General features: G+C 36.3%; 1 protein-coding gene and 1 pseudogene across 1 annotated transcript; one reads left to right on the forward strand and one right to left on the reverse strand.

Annotated features, from left to right (window-relative positions):
• Nucleotides 11252–16105, forward strand: LOC109720599 (nucleobase-ascorbate transporter 6-like). The gene is made up of 14 exons (XM_020247830.1): nt 11252–11520; nt 12360–12457; nt 12654–12830; nt 12919–13019; nt 13139–13214; nt 13401–13460; nt 13629–13813; nt 14007–14103; nt 14262–14348; nt 14456–14514; nt 14629–14720; nt 15071–15148; nt 15267–15427; nt 15582–16105. Exons 1-14 carry the CDS (start codon nt 11409–11411, stop codon nt 15798–15800), a joined length of 1602 nt encoding a protein of 533 aa, XP_020103419.1. The 5' UTR covers nt 11252–11408; the 3' UTR covers nt 15801–16105.
• LOC109719981 lies at nt 19607–21629 on the reverse strand (annotated as a pseudogene).

Here is a 23083-nt window from a genome sequence, read left to right on the forward strand (position 1 = left end):
AAAGGGACGATCAAAAAAGTAATAATCGGTAATCCGATGATTTCTTTTGCCTCCCAATATAAGAGAATTAAGAGAGCATTTTTTTTTTTTCTCCTTTACCTCCTTTGAAGGTATAAGACAACAAAAATTGATAATCCTTCTTTGCCTCCTTTATATTCATGGGACTACTAAGATGGAAAAATTCCTTCCTTGCCTCCCTTTTAATAACAAAGCTCCTTCTTTCCTAATGGGAGGAGTAAGTTCCCTTTCTCTTTCTGTGACATATATACATATTTTTTATAGAGAGAAGAGCACCGCTCTCTATCTATATGCAGGTTAGATTCGCCGTCGAAAAATGCATCTTGGGCATTTCACCGAACAGTTGGTGGGCGTGGTGCGTTGCGCAATACTAGTTTCGCGACTATGTTGGAGTCGCAGCAGAGTTGTGGTTCGGCAGTGTCGATGGTGATAAGTCGAGGCGCAGCAGCGTTGGAGATGGGGTTGGAAGGCATGCGAGTTTATGACGAGGGCATTGGATCTGGTCACCCCAGTGATGGGGACGTTGAGCTCAACCATCTTTGCCTTGCTCGCACGATTTCTAAATACAGTAGATCATTCACAGTATTCTTCAAAATATTAAAATTATTTTCAGAATTTAATACTATATACATTTCAGAGTTTAGATGTAGAAAATATATAAGCTACATAAAAGCGGTGAATGGTTTACCGCTTTTAGAAAGTAGGGAATGTCCGCTTTCTAATAGTGGTAGACAATTCACAGTTCATATCTAGTTTTATAAATAAATATTTGGATATCTACTTTTACAATAAAAAAAATTCCATAAGCTTAGTAGTCTAAAAAGCCCTATTTTAAATTGTCCCTTTATAGTAACTTAGTGAAAATTGTTAATAATCATGGTATAGCTGTAAATAATATTGTTTAAGGTCTATCCTAGATATCAAAATTTTTTGACAGGTCTAGGCCTACTTTACAACTTATTACCTTGAATAAACAATATTTTTATAACACGTTAAAGATTATTCTGACTATTTCTTATTATATCGATTTTTTTTGGTAATATAGTATCGGAACTAGCTCACCAAATAATTTATAGTCCCGTAGTAAGGTGTCTTGTAATCTATTTTGAGATTTGGAGTTTGGAGCCTCTCTATTTGTCTTTTTCTCCTTAAAAGAGAAGCTTTCCGGTAAACAACAGAATAAAAAATCGCTCTAAAAATAACTTAAGCTTAGAAAGAGAGTAGAGGACTCAAAGAAGTATATTCAAGCTCAATAATGTCCCATTTTAAGCCGCAAGCCTATCTTTTTATAGCCATAATAAAAAGGTATAGTCGTTATACTGTTGGGATCCTAATACTAAATGTTGAGAATCAACGACCCATTTTGATACCGATTGCTATAAATTCGATATTTGCTTCGGTGCCGATTGTTAGAATTTTGTGATGAAAGCGTTAAATCAAAATTTTACCATACAGTCGTCATCTTAGCAAAACCTTATGCAACTGCAAAGGAGAGAAAAACAAAATAAAAAATATAGGTGAAACAAGGGTCATTAACTAAATGAACTAAGAGAAAAATCACACCTAATTCTCTTTTACACAGACCGACCATACCTAGAGCAAGTGACAAAGGACTTGCTGGTTGGTACTCGAGACCCAAGTTCGAATCCTAGTTGATTTACATTTCTTGCTAAGTTTATTTCTAAATGAAATAAACGAAGCGGGTAGCGTGCTATCTATCTTTCAAAAAAAAAAAAAATCTCTTTTACACAGCAGTTTCAACCAAAGGTAGACTGCTGGGTATGGCCCAGCACCACCTGCAGCCGTGCCTGGTCGGGACGGCCCACGGGCCACCCAGCCCGTTTGACAGCCCTGCATCAAGTGTACTTACACCAATTTGGTTCTTGTTTGCCCTTTCATATCCTTCATCTTGAACTCCACTCATAAGATTACTAGTTTTACAATATAGCCAGAAACAAAAGAATCAACTTGGTCAAATTGACCCAATGAAGTGCAGATAGTTTGTCTTGAACTTGAGCTCTTGAATCTTCTTCTATCTTCACCATGTGGCCTCAAACTTGAGTTCTACAAAGATTAGTACTATTAAAATCAAACTCAATTGAAGCAATTAGTAATTAAAATTATCATTATTTGTGATGATCAAAGTACAATAATTAAGTAAGGCTACTAGGCCAACTAGTCTCGTATCCGTCATTAATGATGTCACGCCCCGAGTTACAAGAGAAGTCCGGATTACGTTAACAGATCCGCCGTATGCATCAAGATACACCTTATGCATATGAAGTGTCAGTAAAATCTGTCTAAAGAAGTTTTCTAAAATCTAATAACAACAGTTATCAGAGTAGAATAACAATTATATACTACAGCAACACTGTAAATATAAAATCATCACTCCTCCAATCTTCAAAATATTACAACATCTTTGACCACTCCAAACCTCAAAATATTGTACAGTCTACTATATACAATGATAGGTGGTCCAGCTATGCACACAAGAAGGGTAGGAGATGGTAGCTATCCGTAATCCTTTTTTCTCGATCAGTCGCTAGTGTTGAAGGCTCTGAAATAAAAATAATAATAAAAAGGGCGTGAGAACCATAATCAATAGTCTAGTGAGTATGGTTAACAATGTCGATGGTCTATAAGAGGTAGAAATAGTAAATAACTGAGCAGTATGATAGAATAGCTAATAATACGAATAATTGCTGAAAATACCTACTGCTATCATATCTCTATAATACAACTGAAAATTGTAAATCATATATCTCACACATCAACTAAATAGTGAACAAAATAATGTAATAATATCCAATCATAATGACTAACTCAGTAGTTAGATCTCACCTGCGCCGCCTCATGTCCAGCACCTATCAATAGTGGTCCGCTACCACGCAGGCTACTGTCTGGCCCATGCCATAATAGTATATCATAATCTAACCTCCGGAGTGGCATTCATAGGGCATTAACCTAACAGAGTATAGTATTATTGTCAAACTCAATATCGCATACAGACTGTAGCCAAATGTGATGATCAAACAGAACAAAATAATACTGTCATAGCGTCCCATATATAGTAATGATCTTACACAATCTACCACTGTCTACTAGCCTCCAAAGCTATATCATATAATATTAACAGTGAAAAATATGCATGTTTCAATATATTCTACAAGAAGGTGTCAAAATACGACTACCATCTCAAGTATATCAATAAATCATCTCACATATTAAATAATATAGTATGAATATAGGAGTTAGTCCGCCAAATTTTGGCATGCTATCCCAAAAGGAGGTGGGAGAAGAAAAATAAGAAGCACGACACCAACCCAAAAACTCTTATATAATCAACTCTGTAAATACTCTCTGTTAGTTAATTCGTGAATTATTCGCGAATTATTAAAAATCCGAATACAACAGACCGTATGTGAATTTTTTTCAAAAAAAAAAAATAAAACGTGAATTTTTTGGGCTAGCCAAATTATTCATGAATTATTCACGAATTTAGTAGCATAAATTTAGAAAAAAAAAAGTTTAATTTAATAGTCGAATTTTTTATTACGAACTTCTAATTGATGAACATATAATATACATATAAATCGCGTATCCGAATAATTGATGAATCTGTTTTTTAAGCTATATTTTTTAACGAATTTATTAATTAGGATACGAATTTTAGTTGTATTATATTCGTACTGAATTTTTACTGAATCCGAATTAACTAACTATATAAATACTATGTGCATAAAATATTACGCAGATCAGTCCTCAGTCTCCTCCAAAAATCACCCTCTCTCTCTCTCTCTCTCTCAGTAGAAAAGAAAAGAAATGAAAAAAAAAAAAAGAGAGAGAGAAAGCACCTCAGCCAACCTATACATATAATTTCAGCCAAATACCCACTTTCGGATGCCCGAAATTCAATTCGTGAGTCTAAAATCTTGTCTCTTTCACATCACTCACCAATTCATTTTCGAGCTCAGATTCGGGAACTCAAAAATGAGCTCAGATTTTCTGAATGCACTTTTGGGCATTCGAAATAAAGATTCAAAAGTATTTCGGACTACTACAGTAACTTTAGGGCGCCTAGTTTCTACATCCAGAAATCCATTAGCAGTCCAAATTCATCCGAAATCTAATGTCTGATCTCGTTTTCGCGTCAAAACGGATCCTAATCACTCCAATGTGCTATAGAGATGTCGGTCATTAATTAATACTGCAATCTTATCTATTTGTTATCGCAAATGACAAAATGCTCTTACTTTTTTTTTTTTTTTTGTTGTTATCTGGATCTTTTCTTTTACTGCTTATGGATGTTGAGACTTCTCCTAAACTGTTGTTTCCCAGCGGTCGAATTTATTTGGCAAACAAAATAGTAGCAACGCTATCGTTATCGATTTTAATGACCTAAAAATTGGCTCATTGTTTCAGACAAAAAAGGGGTTGGTTTAAAAGGGGGGATTCCCAATGCATGTGGGCCCCTCCTTGATTCAAAGAGTTTTAGCTGATTAGATCCATAGAATTGGCACATATATAATTTACCAAAAACCATATTTAACCTTAATTCCTATCAATTCAAATCTACAATTCTGATATAGAATTTAAAGAATCCGATCTCCTAATTTAGAAGGCTATTTAATTTTAACCATTTATTGTTCCCGGCTAATTGTTTAGTTAAAAAATAATTTTTAAAAATATAAAATTTAGTTTTCCAAATATTTAAATAATTTATACTATGTTTACCCATATCGAACATCAAATCAATCTTTTATTATAAAAAATATATGCAACTTAAAAGGGGACAAAAATTTTATGGACAATTAATTAGTTTGGGGACTATGTGATCGGCGTCACGTGGCCGATCTGACGGCCACGTTTTTCAGTTGCTTTTTCTCTCTCTCTCTCTAAAAATACAGTATTTTTTTCTTTCCATCCGTGGCCGTCGGATCGGCCACGTGGCGCCGATCTGCATAATCCCCAAACTAATTAGTTTGGCGATTATGTCCATAAAATTTTTATCCCTTAAAAGGAATCGGTGCTATTAATAGTCCAAGAGGTCAACTCAAAATTAATATTATGTACTGGGCAATTCTTGGACTTTAGTTCTCCTCGTCTACCCTTATATAATTTTATTACTTAACGCATGAAGCATGATTAACCTGGATAATTAACTTAATCCAGCATGTTTAACTATGTATTAATTTTTTAACCCTCGGTTTAGCTTATAAATCAAACAACTCTCTGTGGAGCCTAAGCTTGAGCTGGCTCGCTATTGTTATAAGCCGCAGAGCTTGTTTGATTCTGCTATAGATTATAACTAGCGATGTATCCATACTTTGTCGCGGTATGATAAATATGTTCATAATTATATTTATAAAATATAGTATATATATTTTTATTAAATATATATATATATATATATATTAAAGAGTTGAGTTAGAATACTATCGGTAGTAAACGAGCTGTTTTACTACCGATTTATTTTCGATAATAGAGCTTCCAAATTGACGATCGGTTCTGTTAAATATGATCTAAACCATTTAAACTACCTAGAAATCAAATTTCACGCACTTTCGATATTGTTCTTTTATCCATCTAGTGAACAGAAAATAAATGGTTGAAAATGAATACTCTTTAAAAAATGATGATAGGAGTCTTGTAATCAAGATCAAGAGTATAGATCTTGTTTTAAATAGTTTAAAGAATTTTCTAACAAAAATTCAATTGATTTGAATATCTTTACGCCGTTAAACGAAAAAACGCCTCTTATCGACCATTAAAATTACAAATTTTGAAACCCTTTGATCATTAGGCAAATGATGTCGAAAAGATTTGAAATTTGATTTCTAAACACTTCAAGTGGTATAGATCATGTTCAACGGAGTCGATCGTCAATTTGGAAGTTCTATCATCGAAAACAAATCGGTAGTAAAACGGCTCGTTTACTACCGATAGTATTCTAGCTCAACTCTATATTAAATATATATTTGTATCAATATCTAATTTCAAAATATAAAATTTTGTTGCAAATTTAAAAAAAAATACTTCGAATGGATTCAAAAACGTTGGAATTAGAAGAATCACAATCCAACTTCTACTCTTTTGAATCTACTTCAAGCTCAGAAAAATACAAATTATTTATAGAATATATATGTAATACTACCTTCCAGATGTTTATTGAGTAAACTTCAAATACCATTTCTCTGGTTTCGCACTTTTTCACTTTAGTGTTGTGTGGTTTAAAGTGTATCAAGTTAGTGTTCTGTGGTTTTATTTTTATTTTTTCGTCAGTTTTTCTGTTAATATTTTGTTAAATTATATATAAAAAAATTTCAAATACTCCGCTTAGTTTTATCGAATATTCACTTTAGTATCCTTAGTTTTAACTTTGTCACTGACTTAACGAAAAAAATTAGTGAAATCGATAAAAAAAGATAAAAATAAAACCAAACATTTTAAACCACAGGATACTAAAGTGAGAACGTGTGAAACCGTAAGGGTGGTATTTGAAGTTTTTTTCCTATTTATTTGAGCTTCTTTAGTTTGAAATTTGAATCTTTTCGTATTTTGTAATAGTAGAGGGATTTGGTTGCATTTTGTGTAAGTTAACTCTAGGGAAAATTTCAAAAACTGCCCTTGTGGTTTCACTTTTTTTCACTTTAGTACCATGTGGTTTAAAATGTATCAAGTTAGTACCCTGTGGTTTATCACTTTATGACTTTAGTTCCCTGTGGTTTAAAGTATATCAAGTTAGTACCCTGTGGTTTTGCATTTTATCATTTTAGTACCCTATGGTTTCTCACTTTATCACTTTAGTACCCTCTGGTTTAAAAATCACAGGGTACTAACTTGATACAAAATTAAAATCACAGGGTATTAAAGTAATAAAGTGCAAAACCACAGGATGCTAACTTGATACACTTTAAACCACAGGATACTAAAGTGATAAAGTGAAAAATCACATAATACTAATTTGATACACTTTAAATCATAGAATACTAAAATAATAAAGTATGAAACTACGGGGAATTTTTTGAAGTTTTTCCTTAACTCTAATTAATTTTTGACCCCTCTCTACGTTGCTATTTTTCGTGCTCTCTCTTCCGCACGCGTGCGCACTGCATTTTTTTTTTTTTTTTGGTCCTTTTCCGCACGAGCGCACACGTTTCTCTCGATCCCTTTGTCCACCGACATCCATCGGTTAGGCGGATTTCGTGCACCGTCGGGAATATTATTTATCTTTGTTTCCCTGGCCAAGATTCTTATTATAATAAAATTAAGTTACAGAGACATATTTTAAAAAAATATTTATATAAGTGTCTTATTTATATTAATTTTTTTTAAAAAAAATTAATTAAAATCTAAATATAAAGCCCAATTCAATTAGAAATAAAAAGTTTCTCTTCTCAACCAATCCTATCCGGCCTACTCGGTCCGATTATAAATAGAAAAGGAAAAAAAAAAGAAGCATTGATCACAATCTCCCCTTCTCCTCCTCTATCGCCGCAGCCGACGATGTAGGGTTTCGAATGCTGAAGTTCGGCTGCGAGAATCTTGTAGGGATCGTAGAGGATTACGATTGTCACGTGTCCCTTCGTCACAGGTCGTTGGAGGAGTTTGTGCCAAATATCAAAATGATCCTACATATAGTGACCCCATATATAACAACACTTTTTAAAAATGTCGATAATTTAGCCAGCAATACTTTTTTGATCTGTACCGTCATTTGAAAGTGTCGGTATATACCGTTTTTGTTGTAGTGGATCTGATGGTTAATTTTTTATGCATTCTCGACAGTAAAATTTATTTTCGAGGTAAGTGATCGGATATCTGTTAGTTTTTTAAAGTAATATAGAAAAATATTCTGAGAAAGAAGGATTAACCGTGTTATTAGCACTTCTGAGAAAAGAGCTTCGACTTTGATTGATAGGTTCATCTAATATTTTTTTTTTCGAATTTTGAAAATATGTTTTGTAAATTAGTGCCTGAATAAATATTTTAAATTATGATATCTCTCGGTACTTAGGTATGCTAATATTGGTCATATCAATATGTATTTTGTTAAAAAGCTAATTTTGAATTTTGCTATTTTTAAGAAAGAAAAGCACTTTGTTATCCTATAACCTTTCAATTTGATAGCAATTTAAAAAGTCTGGGAATCTCAATTTTTGAAATTTTGTGAAATAAAAACCAATTGCTTAAACTGCAGTATTGTATGAAAGTTTTACCTCAGAGCATTTTGTTATTTACTTATATGCTTAATCCAATTAATTTGGTGTATAGTTGTTTATCTAGATCTTGTGACTATTCTGTCAGACGGAGGCAGAACCGAGTGAATGTTGCCCGTAGTTTGTTGTTCGAGTTTTTTTTTTTTTTTTTTTTTGTTTTTTTTTTTTTTTTTTTTTGGTTATTTTGTCTTTATATATTAGGTAAATATTAAGTGGGTTTTCGTAGATTATTCTCATGTTTTATTCATTTTTGTTTTTTTTTTTTTTTATGTACCGTATAATTTAATGAATTTGTTTGTTACTATTATTTTGTCTGATTATTTGTTAGGTTCTGTAGTCTTGCATATTTATTGTCTTAGTAGGCATGCGACATTTATTATGCCTCAGATTTAACGCAAAATAATATATTTTTTTTAACTAAATGTTTTACTAAGGCTTCGGATTTGGGATAGAATAGAGTCTGCGTTACGCGCAATAAAAAAATGTGATTGAAAAATATTCTTTTTGTGTTCGTAAAGAAAAACATGTCATGTACATTATACTCTCATTTGATCACAATATAAAAGGCTCATTGGGTGCTAAAGGCTATATCTAATTCCATTAGGCCAAGGGGAGCTGGAAAAAAAAAATATATATATAAAAAAACTTCTGTCTTTCAGTGAAATCATAAAAATAATAATTTAATTGAAGCACTTCAATATATCCAACGTGATATTATCCAACGTGATATTTTTTATTTTGTTACAAAACCAAATAAAATAGGTTTTCTGTTATACTATTTTACCGTACATAACATGTTTTTTCATAATTATAAACAAAGTCCTAAAAAGTCTATAATCCTGCTGGAAAGTTGAAATAAATGTTATTATATGCTTTTTTCACAAATTCCTTTGCGATGGATAATATTAGGCTGTCTTAGTGTCAGATAGGTCTTAACATTTTCTCACAACCGACCCTCCGCGCAAGCGGTAAAGAATTTGATGATTGATATCTGAGGTTTTAAGTTCGAATTCTAGTTGATTTATATTTCTAACTAAGTTTATTTTTAAATAAAATAAACAAAGTGGGTAGCATGCTATCTATCTCTTAAAAAAAAAAAATTTCTGACAACCAGTAAGCACATGTGTTTGATTGTACGTAAAATTAAAAAAATAGGTTTTTATAAAATAATTTTGGTGAAAAAAATGTCTTATTTTTGTTGTAAACTAGTTTTTCATCAACATTTGTTTGGTTGACAAAAAAAAATTACATTTATTCCGTTCAATAGAAAAAACTGAAAATAATTTTATGCAGCGTAAGTATTTATTTTCCTAAAACACTCTATTTTTTTCAAATCTATAAAATTAGTTGTTTCAATTTTTTTTTACCACTAAACAAACACATAAAAAGTAATTTGTAAGTCACAAAAAGTAATTTTCGGTATATTTTACAGCCAATCAAAGACAGCCTAAAGGGCTTTTTTTGCATTTGGTCCCCTCAAAAAAAATTATTTTCATAAATAATCCCACCAAATTTATAATTATAATTTTGGCTCTATCCCTGCTACGTAGGCACCTCGTAAGTGTCACGCGAGTAACGACGGAGGTGCTGAAATAAATTGAATATGGTAATTCATTCATTGTATTTAAACACGATAAACGGGAATATAAGTATAGAACACGGTAAACCATTCACCGTGTTCAAAATACGGTGAATAATTCACCGTGTTCAACTTAAGACCCTTTCTCAGCCAGCTTGCGTGGCGCTGATATGGCGTTTGAGTGGTAAAAATAAAACAAAAATTATAATTATAAATTTGATGGAGCTTTTGTATTTTTTTTTTTTTTTTGAAGGGATCAAATGCAAAAAAAAGCCCCAGTCTAAATTGAAAAGATTGTGGAATCTAAACCAGCTTAGCCGAGCCGAGCCGAGCCGAGCCGGCGGCGGCGGGGGCTGACGCGTCGCCAGCGCGGATAATTGCTCGCAGTGCAAGCTACTGACTACCGACCACGTTGTTTCTTTTTCTTGACTTGCTTTTCAAAGTGTACAATGCAAACAACTTCAATAACAATAATTTATGAACCACCACCAGAGAGGAGGCTAAAAAACTAATAATAATAATAATAATAAAGGGAGCAAAAGTGAATGAAAAGGAAACGAGTGAGTGCGAGGAGTAAAAGGCAGTAATGATTATAATAATCACAACTTATTGTTGGCCGATACTTCCCCCGCCCCCTCTTTATTACATTCTTGATTCGCCCCAATTAATTAATTAAATTAAATTAAATTAATTTATTGGCTCTTAGGTGAGGTGTCTACATTGTACTACTAGTCCCCCCACTTTACATAATTTATCCTTGTGTAAACTTAAGAAGTTTGCTCCCTTGTTTTAGCATCTCACGTTTTTTATAAATTAAACTCTATATTTAATTTTATTACACTGGAAGGATTTATTGTTAAACAAAATAGTATAATAATAATATTTTATTTTTCAAAGCACAAAATAATATAATATCACAGTTTATAACAATCCTTTACATTTTACAATTTTGTACCATAGTTTAGTATAAAAAAAAATAAAAATAACTTTTGTGAAATTATAGGATGATATCTAAAGTTTTTTCTAAAATTTATACTGAATTATTTCTATGCCCACGAATGGGGTTGTCCCCAACAAGCTCGCTGGTATCATTACTTTTCTTTAAAAAATTCAGAGTCTTCTTAAAGTGTTGAACATAAAAAAAAAACTGAAAGGACTGAAATGAAACGTTGTTAAAAGTGTAGGGACTGATGGCGCAATTTACTGGCGTTGCCTCCTCCAAAACCAAAGCCACTTTCAGAAAAAACAACAAAGAGGAAAAAAGGGTGGAGGTTCAGTAGATACTTTCCTTCCTCCTCTTGAGTTTTGGTGGGGGCTCCCCTCCCCTTTTTATTCCTTCTTTTGTTTTCTTTTGTTATTATTATTATTATTATTATTAATTTTTCTTTTTATTTACAAATTGTGTGGGACTCTTTCTTTTGAACATGCGCAGGGTACCATTCTCCTTTCTCTCTCATCATCAGCATATAGTATTCACAGAGCGGGTGTGAGGGGAGTGGGAGTTTTTTAAGGGGATTTTGGAGGGGCATTTTATTTTCTTATTTTTGTGGGGAGAATTTGGGAGTACAGTTCTTGATCAAGGGAGGGGAATGGCAGGCGGCGGTGCGGCGGCGGCGCCGAAGCAGGACGAACTGCAGCCTCACCCGGTGAGGGACCAGCTGCCCTATGTGTCTTACTGCATCACCAGCCCTCCTCCCTGGCGTGAGTTTCTTTTTTCTTTTTTCTTTTTTCTCTTTTTTTTTCTTTTTTTGTTACTAAACCATGCTTTTCTTTTTCTCTTCCTGCAATTACTGGTAAGATCTTATCACTTTATCAGTCTCCAGCATCTGCCAATTCATCTTCATAATTTGGTTCTTGGAATCTTTAGGGCCATTTTGAATGCCTGCAATGAGAATTGTTCTTTCAGTCCTTTCCAAGGTCCTGACAGCCGCGACATGATTTATCTTATTCCCAAAAAAATGACTTACTGGACCCATATACTAGTCTCTCTTCTTTGGCAATTTGTTTATCCTCTTGATTTGGCTGGGTGAATGTAGTTCTTCGAGTCGGGGGTTCGTCGGAAATCACGGTGTACAAGTTCAATTTTAGTTGTTTGTTGCAAGGTCTGAGTTACTTTATTTTGTTCTAAGAAAAACAAAAGAGATTTATGGAACAATATGTCCATGCATGCAGATGGAACCTTAGTTCTTATTCATTTCTCATGATAATCTACGGCACCCGTCTGCAATGGGTGCAAAAAAGGCAGTGCTGAATCACTCGAAAAGTAGTTGGAGTGTGTTTTCTGTTTCGAGTCGAAATCTCTGTGTATGTAGAATTGTAATGTTCGTTCGTGAACTGTTCTTTCCGTTTATCCTTTGAAGAATACAAATTTTCTTTTTGTATTTCTGCGTCTTCTAATCTCAGTTCATTGTCCCTTCTGCTTGGTGTTTGCCGCGAAATTCTCATGTAGAATTTTCTCCACTGCTTAATTTTATTATTTTGATCTTGATTAAGATATTTATCTAGCACTAATAGTTCATTGCGAAATTTTTTTGATGCAGCCGAAGCCATCCTTCTTGGTTTCCAGCACTACCTGGTTATGCTCGGCACCACTGTCATCATTCCTACTGCTCTTGTTCCTCAAATGGGTGGCAATAACGTAAGATGAGAGCGACTTACATAGTATAATCGTTCCTTTTCTTTTCTTTTTTTTTTAAACATTTTTACTACCTTTTTTTTAGAATTTTCTGCTAATATCTGCAATTCTTTCAGCTACTGCAGTTTCTTGGTTACTTTTCTTTCCTGCTTTTTTGCCTGAGCTCTCAGATGTTAGCATTTTCACCTTTATTTTCTAGGAAGATAAAGCTAAGGTGATCCAAACTGTGCTTTTTGTGGCTGGCATAAACACTTTACTGCAAACCTTCTTTGGAACCCGATTACCTGCTGTCGTTGGAGGATCATACAGCTTTGTTGCGCCCACTATCTCCATCATCTTGGCCGGTCGTTACAATAATATTGCAGATCCTCATGAGGTCGCCAATATGCTTTGTCTTGTAACTTTGTTGCACAATTGTTACTAGTTCCAGATTTTTCAAAGTTTTACTTTACAATTTCCTACAGAGATTCCGCCGCGTCATACGTGGCACCCAAGGTGCCCTTATTGTTGCTTCAACTCTTCAGATAATCGTGGGTTTTAGCGGACTATGGCGCATTGTCACAAGGTTCGTTTTGCCTTGTTTACTGGCAAACGAAAGAGCGTGTCCTTCTCCTTTTGTGGTTTTGCTTCATGCGTGTGGCTTCAAATTTGCTGAGTGTATTTTTGTTTTTCCGTTTACTGCAGAATTCTGAGTCCATTGTCAGTTGCTCCTCTGGTTGCGTTGGTTGGGTTTGGGCTGTATGAGCTTGGATTCCCTGTGGTATGTTATCTTAACAACATTTTATATATAAAAGTTTCTAGTATTCCATTATTTATGTCGATCTCATTATATCTCACCTCCTAGCTAGTGCTGGAATGAGATTTTTCTATATCTGGGGTGTTCAGTGCCTGGACGGCCTTTCTCTATATTTTGTGATAGCTAATGGATTCTGAAATGGATAATCAGGTTGCGAAGTGTATCGAGATTGGGCTTCCAGAGATAATACTACTGGTCTTATTCGCCGAGGTACTATAAACAATCAACCTTCCTGTTTGGACAACTAAAAGAAACAGTGAATTTTGTTGGGATCACCACCTTGGGTGTCACATCTTCATTTTGTTCTTCTGAATCAATTCACCAAGTTAGCAGATCATTCTTTAATAGGCCTTCTCTTTAATTTTTCGAATTTTGCAGTTTATACCTCATGCAGTACGTCTGACAAGGCCTATCTTAAACCGTTTTGCGGTCATTGTCTCGGTTGCAATCGTATGGCTTTTTGCTTTCTTTCTCACAGTGGGTGGGACATACAGGCATGATCGTCCAAAAACTCAACTTCATTGTCGTACCGACAAATCTGGGCTTGTTGGAGCAGCTCCTTGGTAAATTTCAAGTTTATGATAACTACTCTATTTCTAGTAAACAATCAGTACTTGGCTCAAAATTCATTTACGATATAAAAATTGAAGATAAAGTTACTTATGGAATTAGACTATAAAAGTAATCATCATTTATAGTTTGGCCATGACGCGGCCTTGATGGTATTATTGCTTATTTTATTTTATTTTATTGTAGGATAAGTGTCCCTTATCCTTTCCAATGGGGAGCTCCAACATTTAATGCTGGTGAGGCTTTTGCAATGATGGCTGCTTCATTTGTTGCTCTGGTGGAGGTATGGTAACACCTGTACATTTTGCTCTTTGGCCACCTTCTATCGAGCTACTTGTCGGATCATTTATGCCCACAGCAGTCCTCTTCTTTTTTGTTTCTTCTCCACATGGCATAATATACTCAAAAAGTAGGATCTTTAATGTTTTCATCACGATGCAGTCCACTGGAACTTATATTGCAATTTCAAGGTTTTCGAGTGCCACACCGCTGCCCCCTTCTGTTCTCAGTCGTGGTATTGGTTGGCAGGTATTGGAGTTTGATAGCTATACTCCAATTTAATTAGCCAAAATGTATAGTTTTCTTGTAGGTGATTCACCATTTTACTAACTAGTAGCATCTCCTATCACTAATAGGGAATTGGTATTTTGTTGGATGGGCTATTTGGGACGGCAAATGGGTCCACGGTATCGGTGTAAGTCCTCTTAAGGATACAACTAGTGCTTTACCTTTTGTTTGATGTGTACATTTAGCCCCTATTTTATTTTTTTCCATTTTCTAAGAGACCATCATTTTGTTCCTACAACAGTGAAAACGCTGGTTTGCTCGGCCTGACACGTGTCGGCAGCCGAAGAGTAGTACAGATAGCTGCTGGATTCATGATATTCTTCTCTGTTCTTGGTAAGTGTTCCTTTTCCGAGAAATATACCTTGCTCAGTTTTCGTAGTATACATTCTACAACTGGGTAGGGTGTGGAACATATGACAAGCTCTAGATTTTAATGAGACCTTATGATGATTTCCCTTTGTTACATGATGAAAAATAAAAGCTAAGGCTCTGTGCAAAATCTACTATTTTTCTTGGTTTTAATCTTCTGCTAATCTTATCTTCTTGAATTTTTCTAATGGATTAAATCTCACATATTCTCACTTCTGGAATGATTGAAGAGTTTGGATTTTCCTTTTCACGTTTTACTTCGACGTACAGAGGAACATATTTTCCAAGAATCTTTTTATGTCGTGTTCATGCAGGAAAATTTGGAGCAGTGTTTGCATCCGTTCCAGCTCCAATTATATCCGCTGTATATTGTCTTCTCTTTGCTTATGTCGGTATGTACGACAGAGACTTGAGTGGAAGGTTCTCAACCAAAAAAATTGTTCTATATGATGATTCTATCACACGACATTTTGTTCACTAATTATTATTATTATGATTATGCATAAACAGGTTCAGTAGGTCTCAGCTTCCTGCAGTTCTGCAACCTCAACAGCTTCCGGACGAAGTTCATCTTGGGATTTTCTGTGTTTCTGGGCTTATCAGTTCCCCAGTATTTCAATGAGTACACTTCTGTTGCCGGATATGGTCCGGTACACACTGGTGCGCGATGGGTATGTATGCAAAGTAAAATTCAAATTTAAGCATTTCTTTCTCTTTTTTTTTCTGGAAAATTATGTCAGAAGCCCCTGACTTGGCGGATCAATTACACAATTTTTCTGGCTGTCGACTCAATTTGAATGGCTCCGTTTTCTTTTGCCCTTCCAGTTTAATGACATCATCAACGTGATCTTCTCCTCGAAAGCGTTTGTCGCTGGCATTGTGGCATATTTCCTCGACAACACCTTGCATAGAGGCGACAGCGACGTTAGGAGGGACAGGGGCTACCATTTCTGGGACAGATTCAGATCCTTCAAGACGGACTCGCGAAGTGAGGAATTCTACTCACTGCCGTTCAACCTCGACAAATTCTTCCCATCAATTTGACTCGGCAGCAGGGGTTTGCTGTAAAGTGCGTGCACGGCTGTTTTGAAAATTTCTTTCGGTTCCGTTGAAATGTATTCTTCTCTTCGATTTCTATATTCCGCTATTCCGCAATCATTTGACATATAACAGCAAAAATTATCAATGGTATCTTTTTTCCTCATATTTTGGATGAGCAGTTTGTATATTTAGTGGGTAAAACTAATAAAGCTGAAAATCTGTCGGTCATCGGTCGTCCGCAATCTTGTAATTTTGGCTGGTCTATCACTCTGCTGCTTTTCACGGAAATAGCACTTATGTTTCTTCTACACCATCATCTCTGTATGTTTTATGCATTTTTGCAGATTTGAGTTTTATTTTTTCTCATCTGAAGTTATTTTGATGTCTCTTTATGCGAATAATGTTGGAGATTATTATTTGTCTTGTGATTTAAACTTTAACGCGGGACATGGGCCTCTTGAGTGATCAAAAGCCTAAGCATAAGCTTAGGCGATGGAATTTTGCACCCGAAAAGCATAAGCTTCAATTTGGAGCTTCTTGTCACGGCCTTAGCGTTTCTGGTAGCAAAGCCAGTGCGGCGTCCGCCTTCCTGCTCAAAGATGGATAAGCCTTCATCCCTGTTGCTAGTCCGGACCTTCGCGTCCTATGACTAAGTATGCAAAGGGAATGACACAAGAGAAAAAGGCAGAGATTTTCTCAAAAAGCTAAGTACTACACTACTTAGAAAATGAGAATTACAACTCACATGCACACTCCCTCTTGTATGTTTTAACCTTAGCCAAACCCCACTACTTATATGTTTCTAGATATAATGAACCTAGACACACACTAACTCTCTCATTATGAGACACATTAACCCATCCTCATAATGAGCCATAAGTCCAAAAATCACCCAATAACTCATGAGAGTTTCATAACCCTTGAGTTTTCATCATTGATGGGAGAGGTTACAAAACCCTTCGTCTTCCCACAGCGGGTTGGGTTTGGGTCTCTTTGACAACCCGATTCAACCCATTTTCAACCCGTTTTGCTAGCAGATTTGGGCCACTGTCAAGGAGAAGTCAGCGGGAAACATTTTGTCCGTGACATTCTCCCCCACCTAACGCGCAGACGCCCTCGTCGCGCGCCGAGTCGCTCCCGATCAATAGCCTTCCTCGCGGTCTGTCGTGCCTTCGCGCGCGATCGGCCCCGTGCCTTGCTCCCAATGTCAGCATCTGTCCCCGCACCATCACCTAGTGTTTTACCCCTCTGAGCAAGTGCACCAGCGAGCCTGCTGTGCGAAGAATTCGCCGGATGTGCATGTCCTCGGCGACACGCACGAACACTCTGCCAACCCGCAGAACACCTCGAGTGTGCATGTCCTCCGCAACACGCACGCGTACTCTGCCAAGCTGCAGAACACCTTTTGGTCCTCGTAGGCTCCTTGGCAGAATGACTTGCACTTTGCTTGGACGCTATCCGTTTCAACGCCGCATGAGACTTGACAGTCTCACTGCTACTCAGGCCCTCCTCCGTGAGGTCCTTAGCCTTCCGGTGCTTCACCTCCTTGTAAAGCTGCAGGGCAGTAAGGGTTGAACTCTCGTTGCGTCTTTTTACGTCCTCTGTATCACGGCAATCTCCCCCACCTTTGGCCTCGCTTGCTTTTGGTGGTTCACCTCGATCGCCCTCGGTTCGCTCAGGTAGTGCCTCCCTCGTCTTAAGGTCCTCGACCTCTTTTGACCTGGGCACCGGTCCTGAAGCAGCACATCTCGCACATCCCGCTCGTCGTTGCGACGGGCAAGGTTCACTTTGAACTGCTCCAGACGATGGAGGAATGTTGCCATAGCTGCAACAATATCCATCTCCATCAAATAAAACCTCTCCTCCAACATCCCCATATATTGGGATAGGTCGGAGTAGCGCTCCTCCGCGCTCGCAGCAAAGTCCTCCAGCACGCCTACGCGGTCATCAAGCAAGACGGACTCTCTCGCCAGAGTCCGAGGCTCCTTGCTCTTGCCGCGCTTGGTCGCCCTGGGCTCAGGCACAACGTCAACGACGGCAGCTTCCGACGAAGACATGGTTCCTTCTCGAACTGTCTCTGATACCAATTGTCACGGCCTTAGCGTTTCTGTTCGCAAAGCCCGTGCGGCGCATGCCTTCCTGCTCGAAGATGGGCAAGCCTTTGTCCCTGTTGCTAGTTTAGACATTCACGTCCTACGACTAAGTATGTAAAGGGAATGACACAAGAGAAAAAGACAGAGGTTCTATCAAAAAGCTAAGTACTACACTATTTAGAAATAAGAATTACAACTCACATACACACTCCCTCTTGTGTGTTTTGACCTTAGCCAAACCCCACTACTTATATATTCCTAGATACAATGAACCTAGACACACACTAACTCTCTCATTATGAGACACATTAACTCACCCTCATAGTGAGCCAAAAGCCCAANCTCCTCACAGCGGGTTGGATTTGGGTCTCTTTGACAACACGATTCAACGCATTTTCAATCCGTTTCGTTAGCAGATTTGGGCCACTGTCAAGGAGAAGTCAGCGGAAAACATTTTGTCCGTGACATTCTACTTCTTCTCCCAGAGGAAGCTGTTGGTAAAAATCTAATGAAAAAGTTATTACTGCTTTTTGTAGGCAACTTAACTCGAGCAATATCTTCACGATACAAAACATTTTTAAGTACAGGATTTATACATAATCTCCACAAAAGAAAATTCATGATAGCCATATTTTCCTCCTCATCCTTTTTACGAGAAAACCAAGATTATCTCAGGAACTTCTCCATTCACTGAGTTAATTTAACGCCGTTGTCTCATATAAAGGTATAATGCTTGTATATCCAAGAAAAAGGTTACAATGCAACAGGTGTTACTCCCATGTTTACAGCTACAAGCACACAGAATGATATGTTCTAAGTTCTATATGTACAATACAATTATGTTAATAACTTGGTTAGGACCAAAACCCTCTTGAGGCTTCCCATATCTACTCAATGCATACTTTCTTAATAGAAGAGCACTACACTATATAACTGATTCCACACACAGTGAACCATCCAAAGTGGCTGATCAACAAACCAAGGAGGCTGCAAAGTTTCTAACAATACAATCACAGAAAACCATTGCAAAAAAAATCAGAAATTCAGTAGTATAGGGCAACCGAGAAGAAGTGAAGTTTAATATAACTAGATTCACTTATAATTCCAAAGCTCACAAGGTCATAAGCTCATATATAAACTAATTTAAATCCAGTGCTTTTATTTATCACCTATAGATCAGTGCTTTTATTTCAAATCACAAGCTACTGATAAGTGGGAGAAAGGAGATAAATTCTTCAAATGACCTATGTCGAGGACTCTCCAATAGAAAACAAGATCATACATCAAGTAATCCAGCATGAATTTTGACACATTGTAAGGCGGATGACTCCTATTGTTGCTTCACTTGATTCCACAACATTAAAATGATAAGCAACTATTACCTGCATGTGATCCACCATGGAAGCACCACCCAGTTTGCGTACCTGACTTTCAAATCTCAAAAATAGCACAACCAACTTGGTTATTGGGATTTGCTTTAGAGGTGGGATCTGAGGGCAGATCAACTTGGAGGTTCACTGGTAAAGTTGTCCACTGCTGATGTGATGGAACAGGTCCAGACAATAATTTCTCAGAGACGATATGCAGCGTCGGAACCAACAAATTACATGTTGAATATGACTTGTAAAATACACTTTCAAAATCAAGAGTAGAGAAACCTTTGACATATAAAGTGTGACTTTCAATAACTAAAATATGTAAACTATGTACAAGTTATGAAAATCAAAATCTATTGGCAATCAAAAATACAAAGTTCGCAAATAATTACGAGTTACAATCTATACTCACAAAAACAGTCGGGCAAAGCAGAACCTCTGCCCATCACAAAATCGTCAGTGTTCTCAGGGCAGTTACCATCTTATCCATATTACCAAAATAAGTAGCAACATAAGCATCAGTGTGCATCGAAACATAGTAATCAAGGGCAGCTTTTGTGTTCCGATGCATTCGATCAAAATCTTCGTTGCTTAATAGAGATGACTTAGTATAAACATTTGTATACACAGAAATGAAGCCTTCGATCTCCACGAGACCATCCCCGGCAGCCAAACAGATAGTTGTGCTTGGAGAGATGCCAAAAGCTTGAAGAATAAAAGCCATTTCATTGGGTGTTAGAGGGCATTTCCTGCGGTTCCTCCGCACACGAGCAGCATCACCAGTCCATGACTTTCTATCACCTCGAGCAGCTTCAATGGCAGCCAAAGAGGCGGAAGAGAGGCCCTCATATAGACACTGGCTGTAGGCTACCATGTCTGGTTCAAACCTGAGGTGGAGGGAAAGGAAGGGTTCTGGAATGGCTTTGAGAAGCTCAGAACCTTTGGCTTCCAGGGCCCTATTAAGGTGCAGTGCATCATAGCAATCTCGGCAAATAGAAGCTTTAGCATGCAAAAGATACCTACAACATACGAATAACAGTCAAAAAATAAATATAAAGTGAAAAGGAGGGTCACAGGATAAATAACTATCTTAAAAGAGTTCAACAACTAGTCCCCCAAGCCATATAGACTCCAAAAGGAGAACGCGCACACAAACATAACGGGTGTGTGCATGACATGCAGAACTACATCATTGCTAAGGGATAAGAACTTCAAAACATAGTTGATTTTAATTGTTTGATCCGTTGTTACAGTTTAGAACTTTAGGTTTGTTTTACGGCTGATATTGTTATCAGAAGGTTCGTACATAGTCTCATTGCTGACATTGTTAGTCAGGATGTTATAAATAATTAAGATTAGTTTCATTGCAAGTTTGTTGCTAAACTCTCTGAACTGAGAAAGGAATGTTCTTTAAGATGCAGATAATGAACCCATGAAACGTTGTCATGCCAACAACAAAAGAATAAGCGAGATAAAGAGGGTACTTTTTTTTAATTTAGGTTGAACTGAGCAGGTGACGGATAATTGCGCAAGCCAGTACAAGTTGATTATCTATATCATGTCTAGCAACTTGCATATTTCTTAAGAAATGATTAGAGACTAAAGGCACAAATATAATGGGTAACGGGTCATTAAGCAGCCAGAGAATCGCAACCGATAACATCTTATCAAATTAGAGAGTAAATTTTTTTAGTAATACATCAGAAAACATGTACTACAGAAATTCACGCTTAAAGTTATGCCTTTCCAACATATCATCAAGCTACATATGCTTTGTCAGAATTTTTTTCAAATTACAATGGCACCGAAAGATGAACAATACAAAATATAAAAAAATGAATATTAACAAGGCACTCTTCATTCGCTTTGCAGAGAGCCACTCTTTCCCTTCATCTGTTTATCTAACTCTTGATACCTTTGGAAATAATATTAACAAGAATGCTTCCACAGATTCAGAGGTAGAATAGTTGAAATGTATGTTATACAGAGAGAGAAAACAGATTGCACAAATGAACAAAGAAACATAATGTCAACTGGGTTAAACTAATGGTCCAATTATATAGAAATCAAGTAATTATGAGTGAATGTTAAATGCATTCATATAATTTAAGGTTCAAAACACACCTATCCCTTCTTTGGCTCATGGCTGGTGTGATGGATACATAGTGATGCTCCAAGAGGGCAGGAAGCACGCCCTCAACATAGTCAAAATGGCCCTTTCGCTTGTGCAGTCCACTTTAAATGGCTCTTCTGATGCAATTTCTTCTGGTAACCCTTTAACAATTGCCACAAAGCCTTTCATTTTCTCAATAAAGTAGTCAACATCAAAAACATCTGCAAAATTGCTGATAGATCTGCACAGTAATTATCTATATCAATCAACAAATCAAAGACAGTTATTCTCTAGCATCCTCAAGCTTACCTTGATTCATTCCAATAAGCAGCAACTTCAAATTTCGACAAAACCATAGTTGCATTCAGCAGGCGTGCAATCCCTATTCCATCACACAACTAAAAAAATCCATAATAATCAACCTTCTTATTAAAATGCATGAAATGACAAAGGGAACTTCTTTATGGTACAATCCTAACATAATCCCACCCTTACTCCAAATGGTTCAGATTGTTACAAATGTTGGATCATAAAACCAATCAAAATAAGTAGGATCCAATAAAACTAAGAAATCATAACCTAGATTACAAGATTTTTATCAAGCCACATAATTGAAAGTTGCTCAATTTTAGTGGTGTTTAATAGCTAGTCCTGCAGGACAACTGAGACATCTATAACAATGTGACCAAAAACTGGATTATAAAGTTGAATCGAGCCACAATAGAGAGATTCTAAGGTTTCCCCAGTAAACGTTTAGATGAAATGAGTAAACTTATGTCTAACATGGAAAACGCTAGCTCCCTACAGTGATGTACATACATCATGTTTCATCTGATTGAGGCCGCCATAACAGTCGATTCTGATGTAGCCATTGTTCTTTATTGGGAGAGCTGCAGCAAGGGAGGAATTGCATAAATAATCCTGCCAAGAAGTGAAAATGCATACATTCCCCTCAAAACCTTTAATATCAAGAATTTTCCCCTACAGTTTATGAGTTACATTTCACAAGTTTGCAAATTTATCCCTCTCTGTTGATTGACTATTTAAAATTGATTTTTTTTTTTTGAAACGACCACTCTACTGATAAGTAAAATCTATTTTATAATATTTCTTAAAAAATTTCTGATAAGCGGTAGTCAATCGGTAGAGAAACTAACAAACGTTTCAAATTTAGAGGAACGCCTTCTAAAGAAAAAGCAACTTCAAGAGACAATGTACAATTTTCAAACTTTTCAAAGATAAATATATGCAGTCACCCAAAACACAAACAAAAAGAACTAGTAAAAGAAAGGGGAAACTGAACATCCATCTCTCTCATGGGTTTAAGGGCTTGTTTGGTTCAGAAATTTTAGACTTTGGAATCCGAATGAGATTCATTGATTCCAATAGTTGTTGTTTGTTTTATAGAAATTGGATTCTAATTCCCATTCAACNTTAGTTTAACGACTCTTCGGTCGTTTGGATTTGGGTTTAGTTTAACGACTTTTCGGTCGTTTGAACTTTGGGTTTAGTTTAACGACTTTTCGGTCGTTTGAAATTTGGGTTTAGTTTAGCGACTTTTCGGTCGTTTGAATATGGGTTTAGTTTAGCAACATTTCGGTCGTTTGAATATGGGTTTAGTTTAGTGACGTTTCGGTCGTTTCAATTTGGGTTTAGTTTAGCGACGTTTCGGTCGTTTGAATATGGGTTTAGTTTAGCGACGTT

This window comes from Ananas comosus, linkage group 14 (assembly GCF_001540865.1).
Source record: "Ananas comosus cultivar F153 linkage group 14, ASM154086v1, whole genome shotgun sequence".
Classification (NCBI taxonomy): domain Eukaryota; kingdom Viridiplantae; phylum Streptophyta; class Magnoliopsida; order Poales; family Bromeliaceae; genus Ananas; species Ananas comosus.